At 42.8% G+C, this 26,700-nt stretch overlaps 1 protein-coding gene across 2 annotated transcripts; it reads left to right on the top strand.

The window, feature by feature from the left end:
* The first annotated feature begins 922 nt into the window (after positions 1 to 922).
* On the top strand, positions 923 to 24,765 carry LOC139422893 (histone-lysine N-methyltransferase SETD1B-A-like). 2 transcript variants are annotated; one of them, XM_071174348.1, is made up of 18 exons: positions 923 to 1,058; positions 1,493 to 1,609; positions 3,841 to 3,995; positions 4,285 to 4,383; positions 4,829 to 5,099; positions 7,222 to 7,343; positions 8,283 to 9,395; positions 11,146 to 11,886; positions 17,399 to 17,578; positions 17,724 to 18,008; positions 18,180 to 18,255; positions 18,369 to 18,782; positions 18,903 to 20,255; positions 20,476 to 20,642; positions 20,797 to 20,922; positions 21,033 to 21,152; positions 21,288 to 21,425; positions 21,556 to 24,765. In XM_071174348.1, exons 3-18 carry the CDS (start codon positions 3,855 to 3,857, stop codon positions 21,727 to 21,729), a joined length of 5,520 nt encoding a protein of 1,839 aa, XP_071030449.1. In that variant the 5' UTR covers positions 923 to 1,058; positions 1,493 to 1,609; positions 3,841 to 3,854; the 3' UTR covers positions 21,730 to 24,765. The 2 variants fall into 2 exon arrangements, with proteins under 2 accessions (XP_071030449.1, XP_071030448.1); XM_071174347.1 differs by lacking the exons at positions 923 to 1,058; positions 1,493 to 1,609 and adding an exon at positions 3,473 to 3,670.
* Positions 24,766 to 26,700: the final 1,935 nt, after the last annotated feature.

Genomic DNA, 26,700 nt, shown 5'->3' with positions numbered 1-26,700 from the left:
GTTTGCGGCGTTGCATGGAGGCTCGTGACCTTATGGTTCGACACTCCTTTTACCCTGGGCCATTTACGCAGCAATTGTGCAATAGGAATTGAGCCCTGCCTGGAAATACAAGCTCCTCTACAGTTGACTAAAACATTTCCGACATGTAGACTATTTCTCTGTTTCTGAAACATAAATTAGGTTGTTTAACTGCTGTGTTGATAAATCTTAATCGCATGATCAACATAATCCATGGTATATTCATTGCAACTGTAACCAGAAGAGTTCAACTCGAGACACTTTAATACTCAGGAAAACATACATACAGTGTACACACAGAGACAGTTTTGTTCCTATTTTCTCCTTTACCTATAGGGTGGATTACATCTTGCTTGTATGACATCTCCTAAAATCTTCGTGTGTAGTTGATCAACACCTCGAAATACAACATCGAATCATTATCTTGAAGGGGAGACAGAGTACGAAGAAGTATGAAATCCCCTTTGAGTATCCTGAAAGAAATACAGCACTGTTCGAAATCGTTTCTTCTGACCTTATATGGCTGTGTGGGTGCAGTGCTCTCATACATTTGGCAACTGGCCAGATCCTCAGATTACTGATGTTTGCCAAACCCGTTTAAAGTCTATCAACTGTAGCCCTGCAACTAGACGACTGGACTGAATGTGCCATGTTTCTTCGCTCTGTCGTTTCCATTTTGCTGTAGCCTACACTTTTACAAACACACCAATTGAAGTCATATTTCTTGCGCACCATTGATACATTTCCAGTGTGCAAACAGAGACCTGTGTGTGGGAAACTGCAGCTCTTTCTTGCGAATGACTACCTCGCCCAGCAATGGCGAAGCAACTTAACCAACACACAGTGATCTTCTTTGTCTGTGAAGAAGCCATTTTGAAATTGAGAACAACAGCAGACAGAAGCCATTAAACGAAAGTACATATGAAAGGTCGTTTTTGGACAAGGGGGAGCAATGAGAGGTCTACCAGATTAATTTTACCCCTAAAAGCATTTGTTCCCTATAAGACATCTTTCTCTTGGATTACATGTTTTAATTAACTGTAAGTTTATTATTAGCATCTAATTCCAACAACATTTCACAATTTAATGTTACAATATAATAGTTGTTAATGAGATCAATTTAGGCAAATCCCTCTTTGGTGAACCTGTCCTAAAACAATCAAATGTAACATTACTGTTGTTTAGAACTAATACATTGAGACAGATCAAAATCCATTACCTTTAAATGACAAGATTTCCATGGCAGTAGGTTATGTCGTTTAGGTTTATTTTTGATATCTTAAATTCGAGGGTGGGGGATTTGACTGCAATCCTGTCATCAGGAAGAGAGAGGGGAGCTGGTTTGCATACTGCAGTTACTGATGCTGCTTGAAGATTTTCAGCATTTGTTATTCGTTGGTCAAATAGCAGTCAAGACTAAGTCAAAAGCCTTCAATAGACATAGTTTTGGGCTAATTGTTTTCTTCCTTTTTAGGAGTTGCATCCCCACTCATCCTTTAAACCACTATAAGAGGATCCGAAGATGGGAATAAGAATGTTCAATTTCCCCCTGCATTTAGGCCTGATAAATGTATTTCCTCACAATGTTAAGGTAAATATTTTCATTAGTTTCATTTTTCATCTGCTTCCAGTTGGATTCAATGTCTATGTAGTGAGCCTTTGAGGATACCAATAAGTGTAGGATTGTGTCTGGAATTCTACAGAAATATAAATATGCCCATGAAGCAACATCAGGTACATTATACCCTCACATTTGTTCTGTCTATTGCCCAAATGTATAGCCTACTGCTTACTATGAGCTATTACAAAACATGCATAATTTGACACAGTGCACAAGCCATCATTTGAAAGAAGAATACTTACTGACCTTCATGGTATTAAACGTCTCTGTTGTGTAACTAGATGGTGTACCATGTGAAAGATGAGAAGCAAACACTCTTTAATGTAGAACAAGTAAAGGGGGTTAGTTTGAGTACCAACAGCCAATTTCCAGTTATAAATGATTCAGCAGTTTTGCTAAAGGCCATTTGCTCTCTGGCCTGCTTTATGTGCTGACATTAGATGAGCAAATATACTTAGCCTCTGATGGATATAGTTAAAACAGTATGCAAATTAATGTATTGAAGAGAGTTAACAATTCTACGGACACCATTACTCCAAAATGACCATGTCAATAAAAATAACAGTATAGTGATACTTTAATAACAATAAGTTCACATTTCCTACATATACAAAAGGTAACACAGTTTAACTTACACATGCTATAAATCATACATGGCCATTTACAGTGCAATGTCAACAAAATGCCATTACACAATTTCATTTTACATTTACTGTGCTTTTCTTCATAACAACTTCAAACTACAAGCTGTTTATTCACTATACTTGTTTTTTTTTTACTTTAGAATCCAAAATAATTTTATATGGGTGTGCCATGACCTAGTTAGGACAAAGATGGATTCCAAGCAGAGAAGGAAAAAGGTTAAAAATGTCAAAGGGATAACATCCAGTATTTTATCTTCCTTCTTCTCCATCCTGTCAATGGGGAATCATTGTTATTTATCATAGTCCAGAAAGAGATGTGGAAATAAAGTATAAGATCCCTTTTGAAACAAAGGAAACCCATATTGGCCATTGAGTCCCATTTCAGGAAAATGGCTGCTGAGAGCGCGCCCAGCCCCCTCTCTCTGCTCTCTGTTGAAAGATTCCTCAGCCGTGCCTCTAATAGCAGAAGCTAAAATGGTGCTTCACTCTGATTGGCCGGTGGAACTGCTAACGTTAACCAGCCAATTGCCCAGGCACTGCAAAAATATCAAGCAATGGATGGCACATCTCCTCAGCCAACATAACACAAAATATCAAAAAGACAATGAAACGGATTAATAATTAAAAACATGTCAGTTAAAATAAACAGTTACCTTAAAATGTACCCATATTTGGCCTTTGAATATTATAAGGGTATTACAGACAATGTAGGTTATAATGTAGGCCTAGTCTATAGTCTTAAAATGTATTTAATTTATGTTTTATTTATGTAATATATTGTAAACAGACCCAACATATTTCATGAGAATTGCACCATAAACACAGCTCTAGGGTCAGGTTTAATATCCTAAGGCTAACGTTTACAATCAGGAATTAAAACGTTATAATGACCCTAGATCTGTGCTTAGACAGAACTTGCATCGACCTATGTCCATCTTGTTTGCTCTTTGAGTAAAAGTAGGCGGTAGATTCAACACTTATTTCATGCCCAATGTGCGAGCTAAAAAGACACTATACAACAACTTCTAATATTTACATTTAAATGCAATTACATATCTTTATTTATTAATGTGTTGTGTGTTTAAAATGGTCCAATAATATTACAAAATGTACGCATATGTAAAGAACCTCAAATCGAAAGTGCGAATGGTATGAGGGGTAGCGAAGCTCAATACTATTGTGAGAGAGACAGAAACCCCAGACTGGAGGCACAATATGTGTTGGCTCGCAAAAAGGGAGGCAGTATTCTTTGAATCATGTAATGTAATCAGTAAGATAAATTATCTTGCCGTTTGATTATTAAAATAAAGTTCGATCGGACAAAACATGTCCAAGCCAGGGGAAAGAAACAGACTAAACGAAGACCATGGCAGAAAGCAGAGTTCAAGTAAGCTTGCTCTTTTTTTCCTTCCTCTGTAATGTCTGTTTCTGTAACTGGGATACGCTTGTAATCCCCGTTTTCCTCATAGTATTTGCAAAGCTATCGCTACAATGTAACCTAACGAGTGTTTGTGCGCAAGTCTGTGTTGTTCTCATCTTCTTGACATTTCTACACAGGTTTGGCAAACGGCATGGACAACCACCATCCCGTTTGCAGTTCGGGGGAGAAACGAAGTCACCATTGTAGAAGTTACAAGTTGATTATTGACCCAGCGTTGAAAAAGGGATCGCACAAATTGTATCGCTATGATGGAACGACTTTTAACATGCCCGTAAGTTATACATCCGTATTCGAAAAGAGAAACACTTAGCTACATTGTTGCAGTGTTTGCCTCACGATTGATACGTTACTTTCTGCACATGACACAGTGCATCAGAAGTGTCACCATCCTGTCGTTAAACGCAGTCAAAGGTTTATCCAAGCAATTCAATTAAACTAACCTTTTTCATGACTGTAGTGGTGTCTGGTGTAAACCCCGTCTTGACATATCGGCAATCGGCGCGTCATATTCTTCCTGCTTGTCAGAACTTCTGGAATAGTTACATTTTATCGTTCTACAGAACCCTGGGATGCCACCAGTGGATATCGTCCGAGACCCGAGAATCGGTCGTCTATGGACGAAGTATAAGGAGACGGATCTCCCAGTTCCGAAGTTTAAGGTAGGGTAATCAGTCACACCCCCTCTCAGATCTTAACAAAATGTGCCATGCTTTTTATGTTTTGGGGCTATAGCCTTTTCTAAGGTTCCGAAGTTTTAAGTAGCCTGACACACCCCCTCGACATTGTTGATGGAAGTGTCATGCTTTTTATTTAGGATGTAGTTCTACAGACAGGCAACACATGCTAAGCTATTATCCCTTACAGCATGAACACATTTTGGATGTTGTATGTCAAGACTATTCTATCGTGGTTATTTGGTTTCTCAAAATGTAAACTGCAGATGTCCAAAAACATTATATTTAATCGGGCATAGGCTACGTGAAAAAAATGTTTGTTGGTCACATTGCAGCCTGGAATTCAGGTTTCAACGGCTACTGGACAAATGTACTGTAGTCTAAATAAATGTAACATTCATAATTTAATGTAACTATTTTCTTTCTCCAGATTGATGAATGTTACATCGGCCGCGTGCCTCCCAAGGAGGTGACGTTTGCGAGGCTGAACGATAACATCAGAGAAGGTTTTTTGACTGACATGTGCAAGAAATTTGGGGACATAGAAGAGGTGGAAATTCTATACAATCCGAAGAACAAAAAGCATTTAGGAATAGCCAAAGTTGTTTTTGGAACTGTAAAAGCAGCCAAAGATGCTGTCCAGACTCTTCACAACACGTCAGTTATGGGCAACATCATCCACCTGGAGCTGGATCCCAAAGGTAATACATCTTTACATGGGCTATATATATATATATATATATATATATATATATATATATATGAGTATTTATAAATCATGTGCAATTCATTCTCAGTTGTAGAAACAACATTTATGCATACGTGAAAACTTGATATTTTATTTATAAAACGTCACTAATTTCATTTTTGGAGGACAACATTTAGTCACGTGTATAGCCTACGCTTACGGTGGTTGCTTGGTAACCAGAGCACTTTCAAATGAATGTAAGTGCGATTTACCCAAGAGCCCACGAGCATCAATAGCGTGTGCAAACTACAGAACGGTATTTTCCGACATGAATAAAGATAAAACGCAGTTTCGTTTGGTTTATTTGATTTATATTCAATTATGGCAGTCATCATTGAATTAGTTATAGCTGTTTAATTATTTATGTGCCTGTAATAAACGCCTATAATACAATTATGCTTGAATTACTTAGGATTTGTTTAACTAATTCTAAAGCAACTTTATAGCCGAAATATATATATATTTCATTAAACAATATTTTACTTGTTGACGTTGGCTGCATTTTACCATGTTAATATTTATCATGTTAATATATTTGTCTGTAGCCATTAACATCAGTAATGAAGGACTTTCGCCTATTTCCCCGGTTAAATGGAATATCGTGTATCATATTTAGAATTTACTCGTATCATGACGCTGTTATTTTTTTTGCCCTGTTCAAAATAATTGGGAACTCGGAAATTTCCAACATCAGTGCGTTCACGACAACTGGGAACTCTGGGGGTGAAAACGAACTCGACCTGGGAAAAATCGTTTTGAATGGTCATCTTTCTAGAGCTCTGACTTTCGGACCTGAAGATCACTGACCTCATGAGTTCCTAATTGTCTTGGAAGCACCACTATTCTCTTAATCTCTTAAATAGACAGTGGTTCCTCTTACATCAGCAGAGGGTCATAGGGAAAGTGCTCATTGCCGCATTTCATTTAAACTGGTAGCCTATATAATGAGAGGCTGGAGATCAAGCAGAAAACCTAAGGCTTACTGAGTACCAATTTATCATTATAATTTCACCTGCCTGCAATAGTACGCATATATCGTTGACATTGATTTACCATATGCCGATTTTAAATGTACAATTCAAATTAAATGTCACTAGAACATTTGCCTTGTGGAAAACTCCACATGCAGAAACTCCTCATTCTGTTTTCAAGTTGTATTTTATTTTATATTTAATAATATACCACACATTATTGTGTATTTATTGCTGTGAATGATGATGTTCTTACACACCTCTAAGGTCAGCCTGGTCTCATAGACTAGACATAACAGTAAATGAAAATCCAGGACACTCAAATTAGTATAATATGTTACTTTTGGTATGGTTACATAAGACAGGAGGTTACTTAAGGCAAAAACGAAAGGAGGGGGGTTGGTTGGGTGTAAAATGCGAAGGTCTAGCAACCCAAAGGTTGCATGTTTGAACCTCATCACCGACAACATTAGTATTTGAGCTAATTAGCAACTTTGCAACTACTTATTACTTTGCACCTACTTAGCATGTTAGCCACCTAGCTAAAGTTAGCCACAACAAGTTGGAATTTGTAACATACCATACGTATTGCAAATTCGTAACATATTGTACGAATTGCATTTATAACATCATACAAATTGGAATTTGTAACATATATGAATTATAATTAAATATTGCTTCTGTGACAGCATGGGCAGTGCCATTGAGGTAATCTCCATTTTGAAGTAGTACATTTTCTTCACAATTGGCTGATCCTGCCTGATGACCCGGTTGGACATTAATCCAACATGGTCACCAAGAGGGATCAGCCAATGAAGTTGGGAGTCCCACCCAATTGACTACATTAAAATAGTGGACGCCCTCCATTGCGCTGCCCATGCAAATACTGCTTTTTGGCCACTAGAGACCTCTATCATTCTCTATGTTCTTAACATACAGTAAGTATCATACGAAATGAATGATAGACATCAACAAATTTCACACAACCATATCATACAAATTTTAGTGCCCCGGATTTGCATTTACTATGAGTCTAGTTGCTAAGGCTACTGAAAAAAAGACATATTTCACTTATTGAACCATATCTTAACCTTATCCATCCAGGTGAGAATCGCCTTAGGTACTTCCAGCTACTGTTGAATGGCACCTTCACCCCTCGGACACTTCCAGTGGGAGGAGAGGAGGCCAGACAAGTGTCCCCTCGTAGCCTTGCAGAAGCTCTTCTGGTAAGACCACCACTTTTTTGTTGGATGTTTAGCAGCACTATGTTATGTTGTATTTGAGACAATTTGCAAGTGTTCCAAAACAGGATCGCAGGAAAGGTAAGCGTGTTTAATTTGTCTGAACATTCTATTTGATTTACCTTTTCATGTTTGCATAACTAGTATTTCTGCAGTGCCAACTGATAGCCAAGGCCCTGGCCTAGTACCTTGAACAGATTGTAAAGTTCTGCGCATAAGCCTGGTTCTCTCAGCTTTAAGGAGCTTTGCATTATTGAAAATGAAAAGTGTCCCATAGTCAACTGCAGACCAGCCAGTATGAGTTTATTGTATGTCATCAGAAAGGTATTTCAGATGAAGACATAGTTAAGTCAGTAGTTTTTCCAGCTTCAAAGGTTTGTTTGGTGAAAAATGTTGCCCCATTCCTGAATCATTGTTACTGCGCTGTACTCCAGTGAGTCTCTGTGACCCCCAGCCAATATAAGCTGACACCCTTATCTCTAATCCAGTTTATTAGTGCAGCAGGTGGTAAAATGGGGCCCATGAAGGAATGTTGTCTAGAACCTCTGCCTGCCTGCAAAGGAAAGGGGCAGAGCTGTTGTAAGCCTGCCTTTGAGCCATAGCCTTACTGCACAGCTTCTCCTGCAAGCAATACTCGGCTGTCTTCAGCAGTTTGAATTAATGCATATTGGGAAAAACTACAATCTGACCCTACATCTTTAGATATAATTATTGGCCTGTTAATTAGGTTAAATCATAACAGTTGCTGTGTGCTCAAGATGCATGAGGTTGCATTATTTTCCTTTTAAAGCCGGAACTTGATTGTGACATTAAATGGGCAATATAGCCATGCTGATGGATGTTATATAGGTTTCAGCAGTTGAATGGATGAAGTGCCTTCTGTGAGTGTGTTTCCTAAGCAGAGTTTGGTGTGTCCCTCCTCAGGCCTGTGAGCCCCTGCGCCGGCTCTCTGAAAGCAGCTCATCTGCTGCAGTGGGAGGCATAGTGACCCCCAGCAGCACCGCCTCCAACACCACCCCTCTGTCCCAGGATACGGCCTACTCTAGCCTAAGGCAAGACACTCCGCAGTCCCAGGGCACCCCTCACACCCCACGCCAGACCAGTACACCCTTCTCTCAGGACTCCAACTATTCCAGCAGGCAGGCCACCCCAGCCTATCAGTCTAGCCGGGCCGAAGGCTCTGGAGGCTACAAGTCTCGCAGACACGAGAGCAAGTTCCAGGATGCCTATAACCGGAGACCGGAGAGGCGTTATGTCCATGGCACTGGGGGATCAGGATCCTCCTCCTACCGAGGCAACTCTGAACAGTCTGCCTTCAAGCAGCACCAACCTGCCCCACCTGAACCCCCTCCCTCTGCCTCATCCTTTGCCCACACACCACCTCCCCCTACCAGTGCCAGCTTTAAGTCTGCATTTTCCCCCTACCAGCAGGCCCCAATGCCCCCTGCGTTCCCCCCCTCAGAATCTCCGTTCCACCAGTCTGTCCAGCGGGAGGCAGAGTACCGGAGGCCCTCCATGGCCCCTGCCACTGACTTCAAGCCAGTCAAGAACAAGCCAGCTACTCCACCCATTCCAGAACCCCCACCTGAACCCAAGGCCCACCCCAGCACACCCCCTGCCCTGACACCAAAGCACTGCCCCCCCTCCCCTGGCACTCCCACCCTGGAGTCAGAGCGAAATAGCCTGGACTCTCGTATTGAGATGCTTCTGAAGGAGAAAAGGACAAAACTTCCCTTCCTTCCTGGAGGCGACTCGTCAGACACTGATGTGCGTATGGTCTGCAGCCCCATCTCCTCCTCTTCCTCTCAGCTGTCCCCCATCCCTCCTTATGGGGGCACCCACACCTCTCGACCCTCTAGCACAGGCCTGGAGGACGTCAGCCCCACGCCCCTGCCTGATTCCGATGATGAGGAGCCCATCCTTGTAACAGGCTCGCTCCTCAAGGGAGTCAGTTCTCCAGACCATCTCCATGGGAAGAACGCCAGTGACTTGAAGGATGGTCGCCTCGGAAACCACACACCCACAGACAAAATGGAGGTAAGAACCAACAGTATCATCCTTACTTTGGGTAGATGCTATGTTTAAAAAGTGGAAGATGGAAACGGGGAAACAGATAGTCCATTCCATACATGACACGTTATTGGCCACAGTAGTAGTATTGCTGTGGAGATGTCTGCTTGCAGCAGGATCTATTTGGCAGCTACAGAGGGGGCACCGGAAGTAAACAGGCTTCAGTGTCTGATAGTAAGCCTGCACTTTCCCTTTTGTTTCATTCTTCTGTCTGTATGCTACAAGAGGAAATGGTTTATTCTGGTTTCACAGCAAACAGTGACCAAAACAGTGACAGTTTTTATGGGTCTGTTCCAAACTTGGTGAAGTTATCAACAACATACCGTGAGTGACACAGAACATTCGTGTTTTCCCCCTGCCATCAGAACTAGTTGCCTCATAAAGATATACACTTTATACACTCGTCATGTACTTTGAAATTTGTTTCCATGATCTTCCTGTTTGAATGGCTTTGTGTTTGCAAGCCAGGTATTAATAATTTTGCAATAGATTCAAAGCTCGTAGTTGCTAGTTAATTCTCTACCTGGCACGATAACAAATTTCATCCAAAACTCCAAACTGGGGACATGCATCAGAGAAACATCAAGCAAAAGTTTTAACCTGACCCCAGATCAATTTGACAGGCCGAGTAAGTGGCAGTACAATTTTAGGGCATAATAGGCTACCTCTGTCGTTTCAAATAATATTTGATTTAAAAAAATACTTTTGGAAGTAACTCTTCTGTTGATGTGTAAATGGTTATTTTCCTCATGTTTGGTACTACTCACTTTTTGTAACTAGCCCGTGTCATGATAATAGGAGGCCCACACCTAGGGCTGTGACTGGGAAACCTGACTCATTCTTCTGTTGGGGAATAGAAAACACTTTCACTTCCTCTTTTTAACACTCATGGGAGGAGTTACCAGGGTGGCTGTTAGCTCCATTCAACACTCAACTCACCACTTCCTGGTTCTGTTGAGCCTGACAATCAGGATCGGCTCACATCCCTGTATATTTTATGTTATCACAAAGCAAACATTTCAATAATATAGGCAGTTTGGCACACACAGGCTGCTCCCCAGGCTTTTTCAGTCTTTGTGGTTTTGATTGTTTTATGAATCCTGATTTCATTGCCATCCAGATATGATTTATCAATGAAAGCTAAGTTGTTACTGAATCTATGACCATAACCTGGTTGTCTGCGATATAGTTTTTTGTGTTAGTTTCACACAGCTATTCAAGAACATTAAATCAACAGTTGTGTTTTTTGTAGCCAAGAATCATGTATATATTTGATTATTTTTGTACTAACACTTGGGCTGTACGTATTTACACTTGGCTCATCCTTCAAATAATAATTATTATGATTTTTTAATTTCAAAGTCAATTAAGCAAGTCGATTAAGAGCAAATTCTTATTTACAATGACTGCCTACATCAGCCAAACCTGGTGCAGGTCGGTGTAATTAACTGTTCATGATTTGAAAGATTAGGAAATAACCACATGCTGCTAAAGTCTAGTAGTGCCTTTTTAGACACGAATATCAAGGTTAGTGTTAGACAGCCTGTGTTTTGGAATTTAAAGAAGAGGCTGGCAGAGTTTGCTATTTATTATGATATTATAGGGATTTGTAGAGAAGCTAGAACCTTTGCCTATTATGTGGATGCTTCCTATATGACTATCAAGTCATGTAGTGTAGAGAGATGTCCTGACACCTGGTCCTCTCTCTCCCACACAGAGCCATCAGTCCTCTGGGGAAGACATGGAGATCTCGGACGAGGACGACATGCCAGGCACGCCCACGCACGGTGGCGACTGTGTCAAGGGAATTGTGGTCAACTCTGCTGTGTCCCCCATGCAGTCCATGCCCCTCCCACCCCCCGGCTTCCCCCCTCTACCCCCTCAAGCGGGCTTCGGTCTTCCACACCACCTCTCTGCTGTCCCAGGTCCACACCTGGCACCTGGAGTTCCACACCCTATGCTGCCTCACCTCTACCCCCATGGCATGGTGCCTATGATGCAGATGGAGCTGATGAGCTGCCTGCCTCAGTGGGGCAGCGTTCACATGTCCTTCCAGATGCAGACCCAAATGCTGAGTCGCATGGCCCAGACCCGGGGTCCCTACCCCTACCCACACTTCATGACTGCAGGAGGGGCGGCTGCAGCCGGGTCAGCAGCCATGCAGTTTGGGGGTCCCTACCCACCCTTGTCAATGAGTAGCACCCCAGCTGCCAGTGCAGGGGGCCACAGGCAGCAACTCTGGCCCCACCCCAGCATGCCCAAGTTCAACCCTGCCGTTCCTCCACCGGGCTACGAGGCTAAGGAAGACCCTCATAAGGCCACCGTGGAAGGGGTGCTGCTGGTCATCGTCAAGGAGCTGAAGGCCATCATGAAGAGAGACCTCAACCGTAAGATGGTGGAGGTTGTGGCCTTTAGGGCCTTTGACGAGTGGTGGGATAAGAAAGAACACTCAGCCAAGGTGAGTCATTCTTCAAAGCAAGCTCCTATCTTGTCTCACTTCAGTCTCATGTGAGCGTGTTTCTCAATTCTGATATTATGTGGAATATTTCATGAAGCACAAATCGAATCCAATTTTTTTGTTGCATGCACATATTTAGCAGATGTTATTACGGGTGTAGCGAAATGCTTACGTTCCTAGCTCCAACAGTGCAGTAATATCTAATAATGCTGACAAGAATGGAATTAATAAATATATAAATATTAGGATGAGCAATGTTGGAGTCCGGAGTATAAATATATACACAGTACCAGTCAAAAGTTTGAACACACCTACTCATTCAAGGGTTTTTCTATATTTTTTTACTATTTTCTACATTGTAGAATAATAGTGAAGACATCAAAACTATGAAATAACACATAAGGAATCATGTTGTAACCAAAACAAATCAAAATATATTTTAGATTCTTCAAAGTAGCCACCCTTTGCCTTGATGACAGCTTTACACACTCTTGACGTTCTCTCAACTAGCTTCACCTGGAATGCTTTTCCAACAGTCTTAAAGGAGATCCCATATGCTGAGCACTTGTTGGCTGCTTTTGCTTCACTCTGCGGTCCAGCTCATCCCAAACCATCTCAATTGGGTGAGGTCGGGTGATTATGGAGGCCAGGTCATCTAATGCAGCACTCCATCACTATCCTTCTTGGTCAAATAGCCCTCATACAGCCTGGAGGTGTGTTGGGTCATCGTCCTGTTGAAAAACTAATGATAATCCCACTAAGCGCAAACCAGATGGGATGGCATGGCATATCGCTGCAGAATGCTGTGGTAACCATGCTGGTTAAGTGTGCCTTGAATTCTAAATAAATCACAGACAGGGTCACCAGCAAAGCACCGCCACACAATAACACCTTATCCATGCTTTACGATGGGAAATACACATGTGGAGATCATCCGTTCACCCACACCGTGTCACACAAAAACATGGTTGGAACCAAAAATCTCCAATTTGGACTCCAAACCAAAGTTCAAATTTCCACTGTTCTAATGTCAATTTCTTGTGTTTCTTGGCCCAAAACAAGTCTCTTCTTTTTATTGGTGTCCTTTAGTAGGTGTTTCTTTGCAGCAAATCAACCATGAAGGGCCTGGTTCACGCAGTCTCCTCTGAACAGTTGATATTTCGATGTGTCTGTTACTTGAACTCTGAAGCATTTATTTGGGCTGCAATTTATGAGGCTGGTAACTCTAATGAACTTATCCTCTGCAGCAGAGGTAACTCTGGGTCTTCCTTTCCTGTGGCGGTCCCCATGACAGCCAGTTTCGTAATAGCGCTTGATGGTTTTTGCGACTGCACTTGAAGAAACTTTCAAAGTTCTTGAAATGTTCCGTATTGACTGACCTTCATGTCTTAAAGTAATGATGGACTGTCGTTTCTCTTTGCTTATTTGAGCTGTTCATGCCATAATATGGACTTGGTCTTTTGCCAAATAAGGCTATTTTCTGTATTCTGTATATCCCCCTACCTTGTCACAACATAACTGATTGGCTCAAACGCAGTAAGAAGGAAAGAAATTCCACAAATGAACTTTTAAGAAGGAACACCTGTTAATTGTAATGCATTCCAGGTGTCTATCTCATGAAGCTGGTTGACAGAATACAAAGAGTGTGCAAAGCTGAATATAAAATACATTTTGATTTGTTTAACTTTTTTGGTTACTACATGATTCCATATGTGTTATTTCATCATTTTGATGTCCTCACTATTATTCTACAATGTAGAAAATAGTATAAATAAAGAAAAACCCTTGAAGGAGTAGGTGGTCTAAAACTTTTGACCGGTGGTATTTACCACCCCTACCTTGTCACAACACAACTGATTGGCTCAAATGCATTAAAAAGTTAAGAAATTACACAAATTAACTTTTAACAAGGCACACCTGTTAATTGAAAGGCATTCCAGGTGACAACCTCATGAAGCTGGTTGAGAGAATGCCAAGACTGCAAAGCCGTCATCAAGGCAAGGGGTGGATACTTTGAAGAATCTCATATAAAATACATTTTGATTGAACACTTTTTTTGGTTACTACATGATTCAATATGTGTTATTTCATAGTTTTGATGTCTTCACTATTACACGGAACCCAAACTGGCTGTACGCGTGCGCCATCGTGTATACATTTATGTTGTCCCCCCACACCAAACGCGATCACGACCCACAGGTTAAAATATCAAAACAAACTCTGAACCAATTACATTCATTTGGGGACAGGTCGAAAAGTATTAAACATTTATGGCAATTTAGCTAGTTAGCTTGCACTTCCTAGCTAATTTGTCCTATTTAGCTAGGTTGCTGTTGCTAGCTAATTTGTCCTGGGATATGAACATTGAGGTGTTATTTTACCTGAAATGCACAAGGTCCTCTTCTCCGACAATGAATCCACACATAAAACGGTCAACCGAATTGTTTCTAGTCATCTCTCCTCCTTCCAGACTTTTCTTCTTTGAACTTATATGGCAACTTATTGGCATCTAAACTTTCGTAGTATTACCACGACGACCGACAACACAGTTCGTCTTTTAATCAACCACGTGGGTATAACCAATGAGGAGATGGCACGTGGGTATCTGCTTCTATAAACCAATGAGGAGATGGGAGAGGCAGGACTTGCACCGCGATCTGCGTCACAAATAGAACTGACTTCTATTTTAGCCCTTGGCAATGCAGACACTCGCGAGCAGTGTGGGTGCAATAATTGAATACTATAGATTTCTAAATGTATTTTGCAACGCTCGCTCACATGATGTGAGCGGTGTAGTCAGGTTATTATTCTACAATGTAGAAAATAGTATAAATAAAGAAACTGTATGTGATGGGATGTATAGAATATTTACTACAGTTGAAATTGGAAGTTTACATACACCTTAGCCAAATATATTTAAACTCAGTTTTTCACAATTCCTGAAATGTAATCCTAGTAAAAAAATCCCTGTTTTTGGTCAGTTAGGATCACCACTTTATTTTAAGAATGTGAAATGTCAGAATAATAGTAGAGTGATTTATTTAAGCTTTTATTTCTTTCATCACATTCCCAGTGGGTCAGAAGTTTACATACATTCAATTAGTTTTTGGTAGCATTGCCTTTAAATTGTTTAACTTGGGTCAAACGTTTCACGTAGCCTTTCACAAGCTTCTCATAATAAGTTGGGTGAATTTTGGCCCATTCCTCCTGACAGAGCTGGTGTAACTGAGTCAGGTTTGTAGGCCTCCTTGCTCGCACACACTTTTTCAGTTCTGCCTACAAATTTTCTATTGGATTGAGGTCAGGGCTTTGTGATGGCCACTCTAATACCTTGCCTTTGTTGTCCTTAAGCCATTTTGCCACAACTTTGGAAGTATGCTTGAGGTCATTGTCCATTTGGAAGACCAATTTGCGACCAAGCTTTTAACTTCTTGACTGATGTCTTGAGATGTTGCTTCAATATATCCACATAATTTGCCTTTCTTATGATGCCATCTCTTTTGTGAAGTGCACCAGTCCCTCTTGCAGCAAAATATCCCCACAACATGATGCTGCCACCCCCGTGCTTCACGGTTGGGGATGGTGTTCTTCGGCTTGCAAGCATTCCACTGTTTCCTCTAGACATAACGATGGTCATTATGACCAAACAGTTCTATTTTTGTTTCATCAGACCAGAGGATATTTCTCCAAAAAGTACGATCTTTGACCCCATGTGCAGTTGCAAACTGTAGTTTGGCTTTTTTGTGGTGGATTTGAAGCAGTGGCTTCTTCCTTGCTGAGCGGCCTTTCAGGTTATGTTGATATAGGACTCGTTTTACTGTGGATATAGATGCTTTTGTACCTGCTTCCTCCAGCATCTTCACAAGGTCCTTTGCTGTTGTTCTGGGATTGATTTGCACTTTTCACACCAAAGTACGTTCATCCCTAGGAGACAGAATGCGTCTCCTTCCTGAGTGGTATGACAGCTGTGTGGTCCCATGGTGTTTATACTTGCGTACTATTGTTTTGTACAGATGAAGGTGGTACCTTCCGGCCTTTGGAAATTGCTCCCAAGGATGAACCAGACTTGTGGAGGTCTACATTTTTCTTTTGATTTTCCCATGATGTCAAGCAAAGGGTCACTGAGTTTGAAGGTAGGCTTTGAAATAAATCCACAGCTACACCTCCAATTGACTCAAATTATGTCAAGTAGCCTATCAGAAGCAATGACATAATTTTCTGGAATTATTCCAAGCTGTTTAAAGGCACAGTCAACTTATAAGTGAAATAATCTGTCTGTAAGCAATTGTTGGAAAAATTACATGCACAAAGTAGATGTCCTGATCGACTTGCCAAAACTATAGTTTGTTAAGAATAAATTTGTGGAGTGGTTGAAAAACTAGTTTTAATGACTCCAACCTAAGTGTATGTAAACTTCCAACTTCAACTGTATATCTGTAGAATACGTAGAACAGAATAGTGTATATATACAGCAATAGCTAAATAATATGGCATTGACTAAAATACAGTATATGCATATGAAATGAGTAAAACAGTATGTAAACATAAGTAAAGTGACCAGTGTTTCATGTCTATGTACATAGGGCAGCAGTCTCTAAGGTGCAGGGTTAAGTAACTGGGTGGTATCCGGTTAGCAACAGTGATTAAGTTCAGGGCAGGATACTGGGTGGAGGCCGGCTAGTGATGGTTATTCAACAGTCGGATGGCCTTGAGCTAGAAGCTGTTTTTCAGTCTCTCGGTCCCAGCTTTGATGCACCTGTACTGACCTCACCTTCTGGATGATAGCGGGGTGAACAGGCCGTGGCTCGGGAGGTTGATGTCCTTGATCTTTTTGGCCTTCCTGTGACATCGGGTGCTGTAGGTGTCCTAGAGGGCAGGCAGTGTGTCCCCGGTAATGCGTTAGGCAGACCGCACCACCCACTGGAGAGCCCTAAGTTTGCGGGCGGTGCACTTGCCATACCAGGCGGTGACACAGCCCGACAGGATGCTCTCAATGGGCCTGTAAACTTTGGGTTACCTAAAATATACTGTATCTCCCTAAAACTTTATGCTAATAGTAGAATGTGGCCATTGTTGCTTGGATACAAAAGAATGTTTTGGAGAAAGGCCTCATTTAAAACTCCTGGAATGTTTTGAATAAGAAAAGCTCAGCTAACCTTGAATTTAACCGTGAAGTTGAATGCACACTAGCTTGATAATGAGTGAAGATTTATTTGAATGTGTTGAAATGATGGACACTGGTGAAAACGAGGTAGGCATATCAGAGCGATATATTTATAGTTTGGTTAATTGAAAGAGTTTGGTTAATTGAAATGAATGAAATATTTGAGTGCAAAGGACAATGCTGTGTTAACTGGCTAGGTTGTCAGAAGTTTTACTTTGCTATTTCACTAACTCTGGATGACAATTGAATTGTCATGACATGACATTTCTAGCCAAGGATTCTCCTGCATTATTGAGCCAGATAGCTAACTTGCTTTCATATGAGTCCATGTTGTTGTTCATCCTCCAGGTGTCCCTGACCCCGGTGAAGGCTGGTGAGGGAAAGGAGGAGGAGAAGGAGAAGCCCAAGCCCAAAGAGACCATGGGCTCCAGTCTACTGGAGAACTGGAACAAGGGTGAGGGCCTTGGCTACGAGGGTATGGGCCTGGGCATCGGCCTCCGAGGAGCCATCCGCCTGCCCTCCTTCAAGGTACCTCCAGACACTTTTAGGGTTGACTAAGAATATGTCTAAAGATCCTGTTACTTTGGAAAATAGTTATATAATTTTATGTTTGGCAAAGTGCATTTGCCACAAATCCATGGGAGAGATTATTAATGTGTTTGTGTGTGTTCAGGTTAAGAGGAAGGACCCTCCTGATGCTGCCTCCACTGGAGACACTAAGCGAGCGCGGCCCTCCACACCGGTGGATGATGAGCTTGAGGACATAGCAGAGCTCCCAGAAGATGTGGCCAGGGTGGACGAGGACAGCGCAGCTTCTCGGAGACGACATGCCCGGCCACTGGAGCTGGACAGTGAGGGAGAGGAGAAGGTAGAGACCTCCGGAAAGGAGGAGTCCCTCTCCGACAGGGAGGAGGAGCCTGACGAGACGGAGGTCTCTGACAGGTTGTCATCGGCCAAGGTGAGCAGTCAGTCAAATTACCTAAAAATGGCCTAGAATGGGAGATGAAGTGTTGACCACTACAACCTTCAACAGGTGCTTCATCTCATTGGGAGAAGGCAACCTGAGGCATCATACTGTAGAACCATTTTTTTAATATGAGCTTTTAACCTCTGTAATTGAACCTTGCAGGAGAGTGAAGAGGATGAGGACGAAGATGAGGCTGCCTCATCCAGTGACGGTGAATCATCTGAGTCGTCGGATGAGGGTAAATACATGCTGATGTCAATGACCGTAGTTAGTTATTTGGTTCTCTGTGTGTAAACGCTGCCTCTGTAATTGTCCTATCTTTGTGTTTCTTTCTCCTCCTCACTCCTTCAGAACTTGCCAGTTCTGCATCCTCTAAAGTCGACTCTGACTCCTCTGCGACTGGGGACTCCTCCGAATATGATTCCAGTTCAGAGGAGGAAGAGGAGGAGGAGGAAGTGGCGGTAGATGTGGAGAGTCTACCGGATAAAGACGAGGACCGTGTTCGGACTTCTTCGTCCTCCTCCTCTTCGGCGTCCTCATCTGAGCAGGAGGTGGAGGTGGAGCCCAAGGCCCCCAGCACGCCCCTAGTTCCTCCCCCAGAGGACGAGCCCTCAGAGCTGGCTGGTTTAGATGAGGACCAGAGGCCTAGGGAAGGGCTGAAGCTCAAGCCCAACCACAGAGCCCTCAGTGAGGGGGAGGAGGCAGCGGAGCCTGGCCGGACCAGCCTGGAGGATCTCCGGCCCGCTTCACCCAAAGGAGTCCCAGGTCTTAACCCTCTCCTATTACCTAACCACAGAAGCTTCATGTTTCAGTTTCCATTTCAGATGTTGCACTGCATATTGCTTTTAACTGACAGTTTGTCTTGGCATGTTGGTTGTCTTTCAGCTGAGGAGCCAGACATTGACCTGGGAGTCGCCATCCCTGTATTTAAGATGGATCCCCAGGACGATGTTACTAACCTGCGGCCGCCCACGCCAACAGGCTCCCTGGCTGACAGCGACCAGGACACTCGACCCAAGGCCCACACAGAGGACGAGGATCTCCCCTGTACGCCAGGTAGAGGAGCTCCTGCATCCCTGGAGCCCAACACAGCCCTCCCTAGATCCCTAGTAGTCCCATCTATGCACCTTCCCCCTACCCCGGCCATGGAGGGCCACTCCCTCCTTCTGCCTCCTCCCGGCCCCCTGCCGGACCTCCCCCTCTCATTTCGGGCCAGGCTGTCCACAGACGAGGATGTGCCCCGCACTCCTGGCAGGGACCTGATGGTCCGGGCAAGGGGCCTGGATAAGTCCCAGAATAGCACAGAGAACGTGCCCGTCACACCTGACAGTGATGCTCCTCTGACTGGCAGCAGCCTGGCCAGCCTCAGCTCTCCCCGCATATCCGGCAGCCCCTTCTCCTACCCTGCCCAGTCTCCTGTCCTGAGTGCAGGTATCCCCCGAACCCCCGGCAGAGATCTGACCTTCACTCCGGTCTTCCCAGACCACACAGCCCTGGCTGTTGGCCTGCCCATCCACTGGAAAGCCTCTTCAGAAAGCCCACTGTTCAAGGAGCCTCCACTCAGCACCCTGGTCAACCAGACCCTGCCCCCCGACTCCCTCCAGGGAGAGGCCTTAACCAGCTTGCCAAAAGACCTGCCTGCTGTCCCAGTCTTAGACCTCCCCGTGCCCCCTGACTCAACCCCACCTAAGAGGAAGCCTGGGCGACCCAAGAGTAAAAAGGCTGCAGCACTGACCTCTCCTCAGCCTGAGTTTATGGAGCTCTTGGTGACTCCCACCTCCATGCCCCGATCGTTGCCTCATGATGCCCAGCTCAGAGAGTTGTCTGCAAACATGGATGCTGCAGCCGCTCTTCCTGACATCCCCAGCCGCGCTGGGCTAGACTCATCCACGGTGGGCCTGGACTTCAGGGAAGGGGAGACAAAGCTGCATGTGGTTTTGCCCCCTGACGACCAGTTCCTTCCCTATGAAGAAGAGGGGCACTTGCAGAAGCCTGCCCGTAAGGTGCGGCGAGGGTGGGAAGAGCTACTGCTGGCCAGCCACTCCCCCGTGACCACACCGCCGTGGCCCCACTACTCTCCTCGCTCAGAGTTTGAGGAGATGACCATCCTGTACGACATCTGGAACGATGGCATCGATGAGGAGGACATCCGGCACCTGCAGGTCACCTACGACAAGATGCTGCAGCAGGACAACGGCAACGACTGGCTCAACGACACGCTGTGGGTCCAGCACCCTCATATCCTTTACTACTGGCCGTTACTAATATTTCTGCCAGTTACTGCTAGTGCATTACTAAGTGCAGTTCCTTTAGTGTCCCTTTGTTACTGGTATTTTAGTTTTGCTCAGTCATCAGGCATTTTAAAAAGTAGTAAATTAGAAATGCTTGCTTATGGTTTTGCCAACACAAGGTCTTACCTTCTCCAAAAGCCTTTTTATTCCCTTGACTCCTCCTGTACCTACCAACATCCCGGCGGTGAAGAGGAAAAGGAGGGACGATGGCATGAGGGATCACATGACTGGCTGTGCCCGTAGCGAGGGCTACTACAAGATTGACAAGAAGGACAAGATCAAATACCTCAACAGCAACAAGCACCTACTGGAGGAGGGGCCTGTAGACATGCAGGTGGGTTTTAGCAGAGAGTGGGCTGGTGGGCTTGAGTTGAAATCATCAACGGAGTCTCTGTTCATCTGTTTGTGTCTTGATGGGTCTGTGTTTGTCTTAAGGTGGAGTAGGAGCTCATCTCTTTCTCTCCCTTCCTCCATCTCTTTCTCTGCAGGGCATGAGTATTCCCGCACAGCCCCTAGTCTCCACCAGAGCTGGTTCTGAGCGGAGGTCTGAACAGCGCCGCCTGCTGTCCTCTTTCAGCTGTGACAGCGACCTGCTCAAGTTCAACCAGCTGAAGGTACCCAAGGCCAAACACAGCCCATACACAACTACTGTTATTTTACACTGTACGTGTGTCAATGCAATACTGTGTCACTTCAATTTGTCCTTTTTAACACTCTTCCCCAGTTCCGTAAGAAGAAGATTCGGTTCTGTAAGTCGCACATCCACGACTGGGGCTTGTTCGCAATGGAGCCAATTGCTGCTGATGAGATGGTGATTGAGTATGTGGGGCAGAACATCAGACAGGTGAGTAGAACAGGTTATGTACAGATGGGAACCATTCTACAAATGATCCAACACCACTAACATGCACTTTGTGCTGGCTGCAAAACATCATGCCATACAGGGGAGTGTTATAAACCCATCCAATCCTGTGTCTAGGTGATTGCTGACATGAGGGAGAAGCGTTACGAGGACGAGGGCATCGGAAGCAGCTACATGTTCCGTGTGGACCACGACACCATCATAGACGCTACCAAGTGTGGCAACTTCGCGCGCTTCATCAACCATAGTTGCAATGTAAGTGTCTCTTCTCCTCTCAAGAGCTGGAGCAAATCGTAATCAAGTCCATGTCAATGAATCGACCCAGTTTCACAGTGCTAGGCTAGCAAACACATGGATGCTAACACCACTGTGTTGTTCTTCTCAGCCCAACTGCTACGCCAAGGTGATCACAGTGGAGTCACAGAAAAAGATTGTCATCTACTCCCGACAACCCATCAATGTCAACGAGGAGATCACCTACGATTACAAGTTCCCCATCGAGGATGAGAAGATCCCCTGCTTGTGTGGGGCAGAGAACTGTAGGGGAACGTTGAACTAGCGTTAGTCCCTGGCCAAGGGGAAACTCCGGTTAAACAACAAGCACTGTCCCAACAAACGTTGTCCCCATTCCCTGGACACACACACAGAGACGCCATGCTAAAAACACACGGACAGAAGAGGAGTGGTGGAAGAACCAGGGATGAAAACCAACCCATCGTCTGGCTACAGTGCAGCTACCTGTCTGGGACTCTTTTTATATGCACAGATATTAACTCAAGATTGTTTACGATTCCAGGTGCTCTTTAAAACAGAACTAAACATGGGTTTTCTAATAGTCTCCCAGTGACCCTTGAATTTTCACAATGCTGTACCATCTGGCTTCCTGGTGCAGCACTCTTACTTGTCCCTCTTCCATTCAGCATGGTTCCCCCTTTCTGGTCTTAGCTTGTACAGTTTTACCTAGTCTTTTCATAATCTTTATGGAGACCACGTGGTATGTACCCCCCCCCCCCTCCCCCCACACACACACACACCTACATTAAGCTGCTCATTGATACTGTTGACATTCACAATGAAAACACTTGTCGCTGTGGGAGGGACACAGCCTCCCCACGGGAGACGACACTATTTTCACCATGTGGTGGTCATAGTGGCACAGACAGGAAGTAGGATTGGCGCCCTGAGAAATGGGTTTGCTGCCCAAGGAGAAGCCTGCGTGGATGCCTTCACTTGCTTAACACCCCTTTGTTTTTATAGTAAATGCAGAAAACATTTATCATTTAAGCTACAGAATGGTTATCAATTCACAAACGTGGATATCACTGGAGATGAATCCACACCTGCTCATACCAGCAAATAATATAGAGTATGCTGCTGTCTGTTACTTTATGCAAAATCAAGGAATATGCTTTCAGAAATTTACAAATGGTATTAAGGTTTATTCCAGTAGTTTTTCCATCATTTCTGTTGTCACTCTTCTTACCGTCTTGTCTTCCCCAAAAACACTACATGCTGCCCTCTGTAGGTCATATTGTGGAAACAGTGAATGGGGAAAAGAACGCAAGATGGGTACCGCAGAAATGTATTCACACAGTTGAACCTTTACATTGTAATGTAGTATAGTGTTTCCAAAAGCGACCATAGGCACATAATTCCTTCCATAACAAACTTAGTTATCACTGCACAGTGAGACTGCTGATCGAAGTATACAGATTTTATTGAAATGCTTTGACTTTATGATGCCTTCTCATCTCCAACATGACATCCATCCACAACAGACTGCGTGTTGAGGTTCACATGTAGAAGGGTTAGAAAACTGATTCCCCATTTAAAAGACTGCCTGTCCTAGGAAATGGTTCAGATCAGTACAGCTGTACAGTACAGAATAGCGATTCAAACTACTTTTAGGTTTGCATACTTTTCTTCCTGAAGCTCATCCAATGCTGTCGGGAAACCAAACCGATCCCCACTGCATTTCCAGTGTTATATCTTGAGAAAAGCATTTATTCAATGCGCTATAAAGATGACAACATGACAATAATAGTAAATATAGGTGAAACCTATCTAAATGGAACTCCAATGTTCTCTATGACAGCACACAGACTGCAATTAACAGGAATTATATACATTTATAGAGACTTTGACAAAAGCCTTGGAATGGGATGTGGCTATAAAATAAGTCAGTTAATGCATTGAAGTTTATTGTAAGTGCCATATCCATGTGTACTCGTCTGGGGTGTTCATGACTACAAGGCAAGAGTGTTTCTGAAAGCTTCCGCTTGCAACTGTGTTAATGCGCATGCACTTATGAAATGCTGTCTATTTTCACCCGTGTGAATGTGTTTGTATTGTGTAACATGAATGTGTGTTGTTTTCCCTCACTGTTTGGTGGTGTTGATGACAGGTTTAGGTGTCCTCACCTCGTGGTGCTTTATCAGCCCTCACTGTACAGCTCAGTATTCTACTCACCATACAGAAAGAAGTGTTTCCAATCTAAAACAATTCATCAGACCTCACTCTATCAAATCATCACCACACTACCAACCCCAAGCTCCAATCTTCTGTTTGTGTATGTTTGTCACGTGGTTATCGTCTCTTGTCATTCAGTTTCATGAATCATTAATGTTTGTGAATGCACTAGAGGCTTGCACTTCTGCTTACGCCCTCCTAGCCAATCAGAACTCTGAAGACCAAGTCATTCATTGCTTCTCATTCAGTTGGATAGCTTATACATTTGTTTAACAACCGTGATGTTTATATTGTACAGGATCACTTGTATAGAAGACCTGCATTTTTTTTTCTACACATGGAGAATATGTAATGATGCATCTTTTATTTTTTAAACAAAAAAGACTGAGTATTTAATGTTGTATTTTCAGGGATCAGTAAAAAAAAGTAAGGAATCTGTAAAAAAAAAAAAAAAGTTGAAGGGTTGAATTGTTTATTTAAAGTAAAGGTGCATCTTGTACAGAAAAAAAGATCTCCACTTCCCTTTGAAAGATTGTTTCTTGTAGAAACGTCTTCATTTTCTCTGCCCATTTCTTTTGTAATCTTAAAATATATAAATACTTTAACTGTGAATATATATATATATATATATATATTTTTGTTCCTGGGGATTTGCTACAGAAATACAACTCTGAGAGATCTGTGTCAGACAGAGCTGGTGAATGTGGAGCTGGTGGCAGTATTTTCAGCTTGTGTCAAGCTTTATTTTTATTTTCTGTTGTAAATTCTATGAAAACTTGTTTGCAGTGTGGAGAAGGGGAAAAAAGCATTATGGTGCAGAAATGGCATAGGAATAGGGTGGAATCACCAGCCTGTTTCTCATGTCTATTACACAAAATGTATGAAAAAGAATAATGGGAAATAAAGGCATTTTTTTTTCAAACGATTACGAGTTAATTTAACTAAACTGAATACATTACATTTCAGTGTTTGGACAGAGCAATAACTGGATGATCCAGTTTCATGTATAGTAAACTTACACAGGATGTTGGATAGAGGTTCCTTCATGTTAGAAACCTCAATGGAGAACACATGTATAACTTCACCCATGATGAGCAACATGAATAAACCAACATTCAGAAATGGGGAGACGCTGTCCTTGTCTGTGTCAGTGTGTCGGCTACAGTTTAGTTCAGGACCAAATTATGTGATTTCTCCCCCATTTCAAGCAGTCAGGCAGTGTCAATCAGGATGCTAGGGACTTTGAGTATGACATCAGTCACTTTATATTATCAATAGCATCAAGGTATGGTCAGTAAAGAACATTAATACAAATCCAATTTTATTGGTCACATGCACCGAATACAACAGGTGTAGACTTCACAGTGAAATGCTTACTTACCAACATTGCAGAGTTAAAAATACATATTTGCTAAAAGGAAATAGTAAAACAAAAACAACGAGGCTATATACAAGGAGTACCCATACCCAGTCAAGGTGCAGGGGTACATTCTTATCTTCCATGACATAATACACGTTTACCTACACTACCGTTCAAACGTTTGGGGTCACTTAGAAATGTCCTTGTTTTTGAAAGAAAAGCAATTTTTTTGTCCTTTAAAATAACATCAAATTGATCAGAAATACAGTGTAGACATTGTTAATGTTGTAAATTACTATTTTTTATGGAATATCTACATAGGAGTACAGAGGCCCATTATCAGCACCAATCACTCCTGTGTTCCAATGGCACTTCGTGTTAGCTAATATAAGTTTATCATTTTAAAAGGCTAATTGATCATGAGAAAACCCTTTTGCAATTATGTTAGCACAGCTGAAAACTGTTGTTCTGAGTAAAGAAGCAATAAAACGGGCCTTCTTTAGACCAGTTGAGTATCTGGAGAATCAGCATTTGTGGGTTCGATTACAAGCTCAAAATGGCCAGAAACTAAGTACTTTCTTCAGAAACTCTATTTTTGTTCTGAGAAATGAAGGCTATTCCATGCGAGAAATTGCCAAGAAACTGAAGCTCTCATACAACGCTGTGTACTTCTCCCTTCACAGAACAGAGCAAACAGGCTTTAACCAGAATAGAAAGAGGAGTGGGAAGCCCCGGTGCACAACTGAGCAAGAGGACAAGTACATTAGTGTCTAGTTTGAGAAACAGATGCCTCAAGTCCTCAACTGGTAGCTTCAATAAATAGTACCTGCAAAACACCAGTCTCAACGTCAACAGTGAAGAGGCGACTCCAGGATGCTGGCCTTCTAGGCAGAGTTGCAAAGAAAAAGCCATATCTCAGACTGGCCGAAAAGATTAAGATGGGCAAAAGAACACAGACACTAGACAGAGGAACTCTGCCTAGAAGGCCAGCATCCCGGAGTCGCCTCTTTACTGTTGACATTGAGACTGGACAGTTTGTATTGCTTCTTAATCAGAATAACAGTTTTCAGCTGTGCTAACATAATTGCAAAAGGGTTTTCTAATGATCAATTATCTTTTTAAGATGATAAACTCATATTAGCTAACACAACGTGCCATTGGAACACAGGAGGGATTGTTGCTGATATTGGGCCTCTGTACGCCTATGTAGATATTCCATAAAAAACCTGCCGTTTCCAGCTACAATAGTCATTTACAACATTAACAATGTCTACACTGTATTTCTGAGCCACTTGATGTTATTTTAATGGACAAAATAATGTGCTTTTCTTTCAAAAACAAGGACATTTCTAAGTGGTATAAACTTTTGAACGGTAGTGTACCTTGTAAAATATAAAGGACATTTAAAACAAACCTGTTACCAGTGTGAGAACCTGTAATAAGCAGGAAATCATTTTCCAATAAACAAGCACAGCACCTCAATAGGTCTAATTAAAGTCCAAATAAAAATCTTAGAGGCAGGGGGTTGGGTTCTGTGCAAATACCAAGCTTAAAAAGGACTGGGAAAGTGAATGTTAAGCTTTTTTACCCTTCAGTTTGGTCAGTGGAGTGTGTCATTGCCAGTTTTCTTTAATGACGAATGTCACATAACGGGACATTGAGGAGAGCATGGCATCTCACAGCTGAGCACAAATGCCCTCA

This window comes from Oncorhynchus clarkii, chromosome 12, assembly GCF_045791955.1.
Source record: "Oncorhynchus clarkii lewisi isolate Uvic-CL-2024 chromosome 12, UVic_Ocla_1.0, whole genome shotgun sequence".
Classification (NCBI taxonomy): Eukaryota; Metazoa; Chordata; class Actinopteri; order Salmoniformes; family Salmonidae; genus Oncorhynchus; species Oncorhynchus clarkii.
The sequence above is the reverse complement of the archived record's forward strand: the minus strand, read 5'-3'. Positions and strand labels throughout refer to the sequence as shown.